This window comes from Hemicordylus capensis, chromosome 2, assembly GCF_027244095.1.
Source record: "Hemicordylus capensis ecotype Gifberg chromosome 2, rHemCap1.1.pri, whole genome shotgun sequence".
NCBI classification, from domain to species: Eukaryota; Metazoa; Chordata; class Lepidosauria; order Squamata; family Cordylidae; genus Hemicordylus; species Hemicordylus capensis.
In genome coordinates, this window is record NC_069658.1 from 50,024,851 (window position 1) to 50,038,741 (window position 13,891).

Genomic DNA, 13,891 nt, shown 5'->3' on the forward strand with positions numbered 1-13,891 from the left:
TTTTTACTCACAAAACCTGAAAAGAGAGATTCTCTCTCTCTCTCTCTCTCTCTCACACACACACACACACACACACGAAAGCAATGAAAAACCCGCAGGTACCATCTAAAAACAGAAAGCATGCTTGCTTTCTTCAGAAAAATTGTGTAGATTTATTTTATTGACTGATAATTAAAACTCGTATGATCAGCTAAGCTTCTTTCAGTTACATTATAGCCCTAATTATATATAAAAGGGAGGATGATGACTGTAAATAGTCATGCAAGGTGATCCAAAGCATATTTTCTCAGAGGTAAATCTGACTATCGTGATGAGTCTTCCTCCCTGGTGTGTATGTTTAGGATTGCATGCTTTGAGGCTCTTGTAAAATAAAAACTTCTGTTTCTTGACCTTTCAGATGCAAAGTTGGAGGATTTTGTGGGTGAATCGCTAGATAAATTAACAAAAGCCTGAGGAATAATTACATGGCCTCTGCCAGCCCCAGATACAACATCCCTTATTTGCCATTATCGTGCCTCTGGGGCTACTGGGAGAGGCACTGGGAGGAAAAAAGATCATTTGAATTTATGGAATGACAATGTTTATCTCCTTTAACTAGAGTGACTGTTTTCAAGCCTCTCCATTCCAAACAAGACTGAAGGAAGACAGAAGTGCAGTGATCTGGATGTCACAATGTGAAAATAATTTCCTAACTCCTTCAGAAATGTGGAGCACAATACGCATAAAAGGCACTATTGCTACAATTGCTCGAATGTGACAGTAGCCTTCAGCGGCTTAGTGTCTCAGTCAAGCAGGGAACAGAATTTTTTTGTTGCTTCATTCATGCTGCTTCTCAATAAGCCCCTGTTCAGAACAAAAGAAAGGACCTTTTAGGGCAGAAGCCTAATGTTGTGGAACTTACATAAAGAGGTACTTCAGTGCAGCTCAATTCCATCGTTACAGCATCTACAAACAGAGTAAACCAAAGTAATTATCACACACTTTATCACAAGGTATTGACACTATTCTGTGTGCTGTTATGGGCCCTATACTGAATCCATCACCATGGTATTGAATGGCTTCCCCAAGCAATTTCCTAGCATCTGTAAAAGCCACAGCTCCTTATAAATTGCTTCATAACAAAGAGAACACAGCAGGTGCAAAGGTGGAGCCATGAAAAAAGTTGTACTGTTGACCAATTGAAGAACAATTAATTAAATTTAAATACATTTGTATATCATCAAAAACATCAATACAGGAATCTATAGCTTTCAAAAATAAAATGACCTCTTCATTCAAAGCTGTAATTAAAATTTGCTTTTTAATTAAATCAGCGACAGCTTTCATTGATTAATCAAGAGATTAAAGCATGCAGACCTACCCCCCAAAAAATGACGTTTCTGATTTCTTTTAAAATTCAGCATAATTTATTTAACATGAACAAATCAGTGGTTAATTCCAAAGAGAACAATTAGCCAAAGAAGAAAACTTGCACTTGGTTTTCTCTATGGTAAAGAAAATATGAGCGAAATAATATCAATACTTGTATTTTTAACCAAACAGTATCACATCCAAAGCTTCAGTAACCAGCTTCTTTGAGAATCACATATAGAAGTGATATATATACTACAATACCTTCATTTAGCCTTCATGGCTAAGAGCTATTGTTAAATTTCTCTTTCCCACAATACAATTAGATTTCCCTTTTCAAAAAGCCTGCAAATTCAGTCATCCAAAAAACTTCAGTTCTGGGTACATCCCTTCCCCAGCTCAAACTTAAGCTGAAACACCAAGGCAAAGTGTGAGGGCATGCTATTTCATTTCTACAGCAGCATAATATACAAGACTATGCAAATGTGCAAATACTTTATAATTTATATGGCATAGAAGTTAGGATGGACACCTTAATTCACAATCTCCATGCTTTTTAGAATGTGAGTGAAAACTGAAAGCTTCTTAAGTCTCATCTTACACCACAGGTTTTTGAATGATTGATCAAGTAAGTGTTATCCGATGGGAACTGCAGCAAACAAAAATTATTATAAAAATTACCAGAACTGTGTTTTAAGTAACTTTCAAGAAGTCCCCACTTCTTCACTAATTATCTTGACATACTCTGTCATTTGACCTAATGTGTCTTTCACCAGTTTAAATAAGCTATTACTGTGCCCCCAACAAACTCAGCTCTCCAGACTCCAGGCATGGGTGATTGCTTGCAAGTTGAGTAGCTCATGGTTAGGCTGCTGTTCCAAGAGGCATTCTGGGTGCAGCTCTTTCCTCCAGCAGATCTGGTTGAGGAGGAGAGCTCTAGCCTGTCTTTTCAAAACTAAGAAAGAACTAGGGTGAAAAACTGGCCCTTTAGACCAGCCTTCCATGCCACTCCATGTTACCAGCAAATGCACTCACAAGTGTTAGACATTGCAAGCTAAAGCACTTACTCACTAGCAACTCCTATGCTTCAAATGGTCTAAGAGCAACACAGGAAGCTGCTAGAACAAGGAAAGGCTAAAGGAAAAAAGGAAATATGGACACAGCCTAAAGGGAAATAGAGAAAGCCTGAGTCAAAGGAATGTCCTAAGGTAGGATGGCCAACTTCCTGCTGTTGATAGACTACAACTCCCATCCCCAGTCACTGAAGAGCCTCAGGTTGGCCACTTCTGTCCAGGCCTATAGCCAGCTGGTGGCATGGTGTGTACCTGCCACACACACAAATTCTCTTTCCTCCCCAGCCTCACTGACTGTTTTCACTTAACATTTTATAACCTGCATCCCCTGACTTCTGCAATCAACACCCACCCCCACCCCCCACAGCAAAAAAATTTTTGAGGCTGCTTACAGGCCTGCTTCTGTCCTAAGGTAAGAAAGAATATCGAAACCAGGAAAGGTACCTTTCTTTCCATTCTCAACCGTAACAACCTTTTTCTTGCTTTGCACAAGTAACTTTGCACAAGGCCCAAACAAGCCAATGCTGATGGAGTTGTGTGTTCCACACAGAAACAGAGCCAAAGTAGTACATACTTTTCCCAGTACGGAAGTTAACCTCCATAAAAACACAACCTGTGTTTTGCTCTAAAAGTTATAGGGAAGGAAACATTAGTAGTATAAAGGAAGTAAGCAGCTTACCTAAGAATAAAGAGTAAAGTTTTTAGGCTGTGGACAGAGGAAGAACAAAGGAACATAGGAAGCTGCCTTATACTGAGTCAGACCTTTGGTCCATCTAAGTCAGTATTGCCTACTCTGACCAACATCAGCTCTCCAAGGCTTCAGGCAGGAACTTTCTCAGCCTTATCTGGAGATGTCAGGGATTGAACATGCCATGGGACCTTGTGCATACTAAGCAGATGCTCTACTACTGAGCTACAGCCCTATTCCCTATGAACTGCATTACTGAGTTTTTAATTCGGTGTTCAATATACAAAAAGAAGCACAAATAAAGTATCACACAGCAAACAGTTCAAATCCCTTTGCATTTCCTCTTCCATCACATTCACAAAGGCTATCTCCCAAAATATTTTCTTAAAAATTAATTTGGAAAATGCTTTTAGAATGCTACCATGGAAGAATGTCCTAAACAATACAGTCTTACAAAAATCAGATAAAAACATAGGAGTCTGCCTGAAGGGAGGTCACCTTCATTCAAAAGTAGATTTGCTATTCAAGTTGAAAAGCTTCCAAAACCAATAAGCTTCTGTTTTGCATTGTTATTTCATACCAAGCCGCATGCAGTGAGTAATATATTGTTTAAACATTTCTCCTCCAGTGGATGCTGAATTTGCCTGTACCATTTCCACCACAAAAAACAAACACAAAACTTCTTTAACAGACTCCTGGTTGCTATGGGGCCATTTCACACATTATGGCTTTTCCTACCAACACAAAGGGAACATCCATGTTAAAAAAAAAAAAAGTTACTCCATATAATCTAGTGTAGTGTAAGCTAAAGACCTTTAGCGTCCATTTTGTGATACGTATGTTTTATTGCTTCAATTCATTATTGTTTCATTTATATGAAACAATATAAATGCTTCATATAATGTTTCCGCTGCTGCCCCGAGGATTGGAATGCACTCCCTATTGAAATAAGAGCCTCCTCATCTCTGACAGCTTTTAAAAAGTATTTAAAGACACATCTGTTCACCCAGGCTTTTAATTAATATTGTTTTAATAGTTTTAATGCTGTTTTAAAATATTACTTTACAAATTTTAAATTGTTGTAATGTTATAAACTTTTGGTTTTTTGTTTTAACTAATGTTTTACTTTTTTCTGTTTTTATTTTGTTGTAAACTGCCCAGAGACTTAAGTTTTGGGCGGTATAAAAATCTGTTAAATAATAATAAATGTAAATAAATATATGGTCCCCTGATGAAGAACTGTAGCTTGAAACTCATTGGGATCTTCTAATAAAGTCTTTATTTTGCACCAGTGGATTGATTTGTCTTTGACACAGGATAGAAATGGCTAGATCAAACTTGGTATGATGGCACCTGAGGTTGCCAGATATGATTGGGCCATTTCTATCTAGATTACCCCATCTAAGGAACACTGGGGCGTTCTCTTAGTTCATGCACCCATGCTCAGAACAGTTAGGCATATCTCATGGCCTTGAAACACTAAGAGAGGCACGGACCAAGTAGGGTTGCCATCCACCAAGTAGGGTTGCCATTTTGGAATTTTGAACCAGATTTTAGACTGTTTTTAATCCCCTCCAACTATTTTCTTGTTGGAGAAAATATCCTGAATCCTTGTCATGTTGCCATAATTTGCCTGTCTCTAGGGATGTGCACGAAGCATTTCGGCACATCTAATTCAAAGTGCTGAAACGCTTCGAGCTGCCCCAGCTGAATCGTTGCGGGGGCGGGCACTTTAAGAGGAAGGCAGGTCTTATTTGCCCCTCTGACACTCCTCTGACACCCCCTGCAGCCCTGCCGGTAATAAACACTGTGCCGTGCGGCTACAGTGTTTCTTCCAGCAGCCCACAGGCAGGGTCGGCACATAAATGGCATCCGTGCATGCGCATATGCCATTTACGTGATGACGCCACCTGCGGGCTGCTGGGAGCAGCACTGCAGCTGTGCCATGTGGCGTTTAATACCAACAGCACCGTAGTGGGGCGGTGGCAGAGCAATGAAGGGGCAGGTAATACCTGCCATCCTTCTTTTAAAGTGTCCGCTCTCCACCCCACCCCCGATATGTATGAAACGCTTCATGCACATCGCTACCTACCTCCTCCCACCTGCTTTGCCATTTTCTTCATGGCTGCTGACTGCTGTCAGGCAGTAGTAGAAAAAGAAAAGGGTTAAAAACCAGTCCTGCCTTCTCCCAGCAGTAGCCACCTGATTGATCCTCCTCCCCAGCTGAACATTTGCATGCAGCTGCTGAGTGAGGAAGTGACAAGGAGCTGGAGGTAGAAGCTGTCTGCGGAGCTTGTCTCCCTCAAGGAAAGGGAAGGAAAACAAACAACAACAAACACCCTTATCTGTTTGTTTTCTGTATGTGGTTCCCCCTCTCATTCATTCATTTATTTATTCGATTTCTATACCGCCTTTCAAAAAATGGCCCAGGGCGGTTTACACAGAGAAATAACAAATAAATAAGATGGATCCCTGTCCCCAAAGGGCTCACAATCTAAAAAGAAATATAAGATAGACACCAGCAACAGTCACTGGAGGTACTGTGCTGGGGGTGGATAGGGCCAGTTACCCTCCCGCTGCTAAATAAAGAGAATCACCAGGTTAAAAGGTGCCTCTTTGCCCAGTTAAGCAGCATTTATGAATGTGGGAAAACATTCATGTGTGTTTTGATCTTTCCCTCATTTATGAATCCTGTGTATGTGAGAGAGATAGCCCACATGGACTGCGGTTCATGCACTGGTCCAAATTCTGACCGCTCCACACATGTACAGAGGCCAACTAAGTGATGGAGCTGCTGGGGGGAATGCCACCACAGCAGGAAGCTGCCTGGAGTGGCGGTGACACTGGGAAGGCTCTCTGCAGTCCGTGCACATGAGATCACCTGGCATTCCCAGCGTGTGCATGTGTCTGTCTATTTATGTGTCCATGTGTCTCCCCCCTCCAACTCACCAACAACTTCATTGATAGGAAGGGAGACTAGAAGTGTGAGCGCTGTAAAATATTCCCCTTAGGGGATGCAGCCGCTCTGGGAAGAGCATCTAGGCTCCAAGTTCCTTCCCTGGCATCTCCAAGATAGGGCTGAGAGAGATTCCTGCCTGCAACCTTGGAGAAGCTGCTGCCAGTCTGTGTAGACAATACTGAGTGAGATGGACCTATGGTCTGACTCAGTATATGGCAGCTTCCTATGTTCCTATGTTCACAATGCCTGGACCAATATGAACCAAATTGGGTATAACTGTAGGGACATATAGGGACACCTCAATGGCATAGTTTGTGATGAGGTCATCCACCCCGATTCAAGATGGCGGATACATAAACATTTGTGGCACAAGTGGGCTAACTTGTGGGCTAACCAATTTGAACCAAATATGGTACAGTTGTAGTGAGTGAAATACAGGGACTAGGGATGTGCACGAACCTGTTTGGAAGCCATGTTACAGGCCTCCGAACAGGTTCAAACACCAGCAGTTCGAGGAATTTGAAGGCGGGGGTGGGACAACTTTAAGGGTGGGGGTGCAATTACCCCTCCCTCTGTTTTCCCCCCGCCAACACTCTCTTGAAAACCGGTCCGCGAGCGAACTACATCCGCCTACTTCCGGTCTGAAAAGCGGATGGAATGGCAGGCAGGTATGCTGCCGCCCCGCCCAAGCAAGCTCTGGAGGGGGGGAAAGGGGGGGGGAAAGGTAAGTGCACCCACCCCCGGCCTTAAAGTTACCCCACCCCCGCCTTAGAACCGGCCCCTACCGGTTCCATGCACATTCCTAACAGGAACACCTTAATGGCATAGTTTGTGGTGATGTAATCCACCCTGTTTCCAGATGGAGGACACGTGAATGTTTCAGGCGCAATTGGGAACTGATTTGGACCAAATTCTGCAGTTCTGTTTAAAATCAGAATGGTGACTACATAACAGCAAATTGGGTGCTTTTCCTTCTGTTGGACATGCACTGTAAATGCATATGCTTTTTGCTTAAATATAGTTCATAGAAGGGGTCAAACTGGGCTGCTTACTACTGAGATAGGCGTGTGGGTTTTTTTAACACTGCATTTTCATCTGAATTTACATAATTAGGATTTGAGTGCATATAGCTAAATATCAACATAAATATGCATAGGAACATAGGAAGCTGCCTTATACTGAGTCAGATCATTGGCCCATCTAGCTCAGAGGTGTCTACACTGACTGGCAGCAGCTCTTCAAGGTTTCAGGCAGGAGTCTCTCTCAGCCCTTCCTGAAGATGTTGCTAGAGAATGAACCTGGGACCTTTTGCATGCAAAGTAGATGCTCCTCCACTGAGCTACAAAGGGAATATCCTACAGTGCTCACAAGTGGTCCCCCATTCAAATGCAGACCAAGCTAGACCCCCCACCTTACAAATGAAATTAAATGCACAATATGTCACAATGGGATTCTGTGATCCAGAGAAGGGTGTTTGAACTGTAGGGAAGGGGTCATGTGTGGTGGCCTTTTTCCCCTTACAGATGACTATTTCCACTTTTTTAGTGACGGGCTTCAATGATTTTCGCTATTTTCTGGACCTGGAAACCCTACCAGCAATGTTGGAGATTTGCATTGTCCTGTCCTCAGGTCAACAGAAGAAGCCAACAGAAGAAATTCTGGGGCATTCTCTTAGTTCAGGCAACCTTGGCTCTCCAGTTGTTGTTGAGCTACAACTCCCATTATCTCCAGCCAAAATGTAAACAACAGCTGAAGAGTCAAGGTTGCCTATGCCTGTCTTAGTTCATGCATCTGCATCCCTCCCCAGTTGTCCTTCCAGCCTTCAGGGTATAAACAGATATGGGGCCCTCTTGGTCCCACAATAGGCTTGAGCCAGGGCGCTTTCCAGACTAGATCCTACAATGGGGTCAAGACAAATCTCGGAAGTATGCTTCCACACTTCCTGTGTCGTGACACTGCAGCCCCTACACAGACAGCAGAGTGCCGTTCACATTTCCTATGCCTTGTGAATTTAATCGCTGCGATATAGAGCAAGGACGTCGTATATCCAACGTGAAAAAAGTTGCTGGTTTTTCAGGTTTTTAGTTGCTGCGAGACTGCTCCCCCTGCTGTTTACGTTCCGAATGCAACTTGCCTGAATGGAGGCATTTTGCTGATGATGAGCAGCTTGTCTGGAAAGCGCCCAGTCCCAAAACCTGGTCTTTCCACACTGCATAAAAACAGTGCATGGAAGGCATTATTAACAAACCATTTTGGCTGGGGGTGATGGGAGTTGTAGTTGAACAACATCTGGAGACCCAAGGTTGGGAATCTCTGCCCTAGTAAATGCACTTAGGACTGCAATCTTAGACATTCAGATTCCTCTCTTAAGATATGATGCTTCAAATGATGGGGTGCTTGTCTGACAGCCACAGTGCTGGTTTGCTCAAATCAATGTTTGTTTTTTCCTCCAAATACATCCTGGCAGCAAAACAGATATGTGATAGCCATTCTTACATTGCACTGGCATGCATCTCACGTAGCCTTAAGTCTCACCAAACACCCTGGGAGAACATCTTACATCTTCCATGCAAAAGGACAACCACCATTGTTTCAGCTCGCGCACACATTATTTCCTTTAAACAAGCCCCAATATAGTCACACATTAATAATGGTATTTCCTGAAAAGGACGTGCAACAAAACACATAATTGATCCTCTTCAGCTTCCTGCTCATGTATAAGATCTTGTTAATACCATAAGAAAAACAGTAGCATTGCCCTTTTGGTTGTTTGTATATCTGGAGTGACATTATGCAGGGGTTGTCTCCAAGATGAAGTGAAGCTGCTCTACAGAGACGATGTCAAGACGACGAAACAAACAAGGCTATTAGACCTTTCCCCTGCGAGGGCCCTGCTGGATCAAACCAAAGGTCCATCTCAGCTAACATCCTGGTTCCCACGGTGGTGAGCCAGATGCCTCTGGGAAGCCCTGAGAGGCATGTGGGCAAACAGTCTCCTCTTACTCTCAGCAACTGGTATTCAGAGGTATACTGCCTCTGCATCTGAGGTGGCATACAACCACCATAACTAGTAGCCACTGACAGACATGTCCTCCATGAATTTCTCTATTCCCCTCTTTTAAAGACGTCTAGGCTGGTGATTAAAGACATCAAGACATGCTGTGGCAGCAAATTCCATAGATTAGTTAAGTCTTGTGAGAAGAAGTGCTTCCTTTTGTCTGTTCTGAATCTCATGCCAGTCAGTGTCAAGGGAAGACCCTAGGTTCTAGTGTTAAGGGAAAGGGGGGAAATAGATAAAGTTACAGGGCTTATTGACAAATTAAAAATTAATAATTCACCAGGTTCGGCCAGCATCCACCTGTGAGTTCTTCAATAACTGAAATGTGAAATTACTGTTCTAACAAAATTCTGTAACTTAGCCCTGAAATTGGCCTCCATATCTGAGGATTAGAAAGAAGCCAGTATAACACTGGTTTTTAACACAGATCTATCCATGCTCTCCACAGCATGCATAACTTTATCAGCCTTTATCATGTCCCCATTAGCTAAAAAGCCCCAAAGGTAGCTCTCCTTATAGGGAATGTGCTCCAGGCCCAATAATTTTTGACTGCCTTCTTCTGTACCTTTTCCAATTATAAAATATCCTTTTTGAGAAGCAGTAACAAGAACTGTACACAGTATTGAAAATGTGGCCACACCATAAATTTGTATACAGGCATTATAACGTTTTAATTTCAATCCGTTTCCTAATCATCCCTAGCATAAAGTTCACCTTTTTCACAGCTATTGCAGACTAACTTGACGTTTTCACTGAGCCAGTTACCAATCCATAAGAGGACGCGTCCTCTTATCTCTGGCTGCTAAGTTTACTCAGAAGCTTTCTGTGTGTAGCTTTGTCAAAGAAATTGTTGTCCAAGTATGCATGGTTACTGGGTGAATCTATCCACATGCCAGTTGACACTCTCAAAGAACTCTAGAAGCTTAATGAAGCTGGGTTTACCTTTGCAGAAACCAGCGACCTTCAGCAAATGACTTCTTCCATATGCTCGATCATTTTATCCTTAATGCTTTCCAATTTGCACAAAATAGATATTAAACAAACTGGCCTGTAATTCCTTGGATCCCACCTAGATCCCTTTTTAAAAATCGGTGTTATATTGGCTTCTTTCTAATCCTCTGATATGGAGGCCAATTTCCGGGTCAAGTAACAGAACCTTGTTAGAACAGCAATTTCACATTTCAGTTATTGAAGAACTCACAAGTGGATGCTGTCCAAACTTAGTGATTTATTAATTTTTAATTTGTCAATAAGCCCTGTAGTTTTATCTCTTGTCACCTTTATTTGTCGCAGTTCAACACACTCTCAACCTGTGCCTGAACGGACTTTTTCAGGGAATCTGTCATACAGCTTTTGCAGTATTTTTACCTTGTATAACTTCCTTGCCAGGGCCCATTATAACCATGCTGGCATCCTCTTGGACTCACTTTTCCTAATATTGGTGGCATATATCTGAGCTTCTGTTACTGGTCTTTTAAATAACCGCTAACCCTTTAGGAGAGATTTTACCTTTTTTAACTTTCCCTTTCAGTTTCTTTTGTACTAGTCCTACTAGTCCCTTCATTTTTTTAAGAAGCTGCCTCTTTTTAAGTCTTATGTGACTGTTGGAAGTTCTTGCAAATTTTCCACTTGCATTTATGTTGAAAGCAACTCATTAAATAGCATATCTAGGCAGGACAGGGGGGTGACGACGTTCCATATGTCATGGTGACACCCTGTTGGTCAAAGCTAAAGAATGGGAGCCAGCCAAGGGAAGATATACTTCCTTTACTCCACTTGGGCTGGTTTGAAAGATACTTTATACACCAGCCTATGACATGCACATGGGTGTGTGTGCCCCCTGAAAGCACATTAGAGATGTGCAGGAAACTGTTCAGGGGCCCTTTTACGGGATTCTGAAGAGGTTCGAACACTGGCCGGTTTGAATAGTTCAGAGGGGAGTGGGATAACTTTAAGGGTGGGGGGTGCACTTATCCCTCCCTCCGCTTTCCCCCCCACTGACACTGGCTGGCAAACCAGTCTGGCGGGGTGGCAGCATACCTCCCTGCCGCCCCGTCTGCTCTTTGGACCGGAAGTAGGTGGAAGTAGTGCATGCACGCTCACTACTTCTGCCTACTTCCGGTCTGAAGACCGGACAGGGCAGCAGGGAAGTATGCTGCCGCCCCGCCGGACCAATTTTCCAGCCAGTGCCGGCGGGGGGGGGGGAGCGGAGGGAGGGATAAGTGCACTCTCCCCCACCCTTAAAGCTACCCCACCCCCACCATAGAGCCAGCCCCTACCAGTTCCGTGCACATCCCTAGAGCACAGAAAAGCCCTTTTCCGAAATTTGGGAGCAGGGGTATTTGGGCTGCGTGCAGAGGAGCAGTTCAGATGCGGAGAAAAGCCATGTGTTTAGGGAAAGGTGCACCTGGGCGCTTTCCAGATTAGATCCTGCAATGGGGTCACATCAGATCTCGGAAGTGTGCTTCCACACTTCCTGCGTTATGACACCACAGTCCCTACGTGGACAGCAGGGTGCCGTTCACATTGTCAATGCCTTTTCTCGAATTTAATCGCTGCGATATAGAGCTAGGACGTTGTATATCTGGTGTAAGGAAGTTGCTGCTTTGGGGTGTTGTTAGTTGCTGCGAGACTGCTCTCCCTGCTGTTTACATTTTCAGTGCAACTTGCCCAAATGGAGGCATTTTGCTGCTGTTGAGCACCTAGCCTGGAAAGCGCCCAGAAAGGGAAACGACTGTATGCTCATGGCATGCACACATCCTTATCACATAAAATCAGGCTGGCAGATAAAATATCATCCGAACTGGACCCTTGTTGGCAAACATCAGCATTAACTGCAGTTAACACTAATTGGGGTTCTTGTTTAACCAGGAACAGAAACCATGGCTTCATGGCAATGTGTGGAGGAGAATTTAGCAGTGTGAATTTAGCAGTTTGTGCAGGAAATGACCACTGGGCAATTCCAAGGGCAAGAGAGTCATGTTACCACCTTTTCAATGACTGTAATCATACTCAAATTTTCAGATTATATATACTCACTGGCAAGAGACCATCTTCTGTTATAAGGCCATATTTTTACAAAACCCTTAAATATTATAATGTCTGAAATGTATAGAATGCATCAGTAATGGAATCAGAATTTTTAGACGTCATTTCTGATTCCATCACTGACGTATTTTGCTAGTGGGTGTACATAATATCAACTTGAAAATTTGTTTATTGTTACAGTCATTGAAAAAGTGGTGATGCCTGATTCTGTTACTCTAGGAATTGCCTCTCTGGTTAGTTAGAGCTAAGTGGCAGGCTTCACAAACCTGAGACAAAGACAGAAGAGCAGGCTGAAAAGCAATCTCAGATGTCCTACATTTAAGAAGCCCAAAGAACAGGCAGGTAAGCTTTGAGACAAAGCACTCAGGCTACAAGTAGACATGATGGCAGCAGCATCCATCTGAGTCCTGCTGATTCTTTATAAAGTGGGATTGGGCAGTTGAAGCCCAAAATGGATGGGTGAGAGAGACCAGAGAGGGAGCCTAACTCTTCCTTCTACCTCCATTTTCTTACCTGCAGCTGCTTTGCTTTACCTGCTTTTTTCCACCAGGGATTTATTCGCACTTCATACGGCATTGAGGGAAGCAGCCCCTCCCCTGCTCTCAGTTTTCTTTTGAAACAAGTCCACCTGCAGGCGGCAGTGTTTTCCTTCTGGCCAATGGAAGTGGGGGTGGGGGAGAGAGCTCCCTACAGAGATAGATCTGCATTTCTGAAGAGAGCATGCCTCTTATCAAGCTAATGATTTTACATCAGCGCCTCTCCCTGTTTGCACTGGTGTTTTCAGAAAAAGTAGCTTAAAACCAGCATTTTAAAAATCTGGAAATACCTCGAGATAAGCTAGAATTTGCAAGACAAAGCTTGACTTGTGTGTGGAGTGGGTCCAAGGATCTCGAAGGGACTTCGGGGTAAGTTTGGCTGGTGTGTTTATGCACACACTCTCTCCCGAAGGAGATTCAGGGCAGAAGTCCTGTGTGTAAAGCCTACAGGAGGTTACTTCCAGTCACATTATCCCACTGATGTTAGAAAAGTGGTTTCCAGGGTTGAAAGTATGGGCAGAGGAAAGGTTTAACTCCCCCCTCACCTATGTGGTACTTTAAATTGCCGCCACCTTGCTGCCTTATAAGTGTAGCCCTTCTTAGGGGATTTCCCCCTAATCACAGGGGTTCTGAATGCTTCTGTAAAGTAAATCATCCTTTAAGATGAGTTTATCCCATTTTCTTAAAAGTAATGTTATATTAGGATGTTTTGATCTCACGCAGCTAAATGAACCCTGATTAGTTTTAATTTTCCAAATTTCAGCCAAACAAATGGATCTTTCTGCTGTGCTTGCTGTTAATCTGATTTCCTTAAATTAGATAAATTGCTCACCTCAAGTCGTAACACAGGCATTGATTGATTGACTGACTGACTGACTGACTGAGTGCTGTCAAGTTGGTGTCGATTCTTAGCGACCACATAGACAGATTCTCTCCAGGATGATCTGTCTTCAACTTGCTGTCAAGTTGGTGTCGACTCTTAGCGACCACATAGATAGATTCTCTCCAGGACGATCTGGTCACTCTCAGCATTTTGATCCAGAGTATGATAGCACATCCCTGGTAACATATTTTCTTTCAGTACTCTGATAGAGGAGAGGAGAGCTGGTCTTGTGGGAGCAAGCATGGCTTGTCCCCTTAGCTAAGCAGGGTTTGCCCTGGTTGCATATGAAAGGGAGA

At 43.2% G+C, this 13,891-nt stretch overlaps 1 protein-coding gene across 4 annotated transcripts in view; it reads right to left on the reverse strand.

Annotated features, from left to right (window-relative positions):
* The window catches only part of ARHGEF28 (Rho guanine nucleotide exchange factor 28), a 246,277-nt gene that overhangs the window by 217,607 nt on the left and 14,779 nt on the right, over positions 1-13,891 (reverse strand). For all 4 annotated transcript variants that reach the window (XM_053291271.1, XM_053291270.1, XM_053291268.1 and 1 more), the window contains exon 2: positions 902-945. In XM_053291271.1, the coding sequence (XP_053147246.1) occupies positions 902-934 (33 nt within the window). In that variant the 5' untranslated portion in view covers positions 935-945. The remainder of the gene's footprint in view (positions 1-901; positions 946-13,891) is intronic.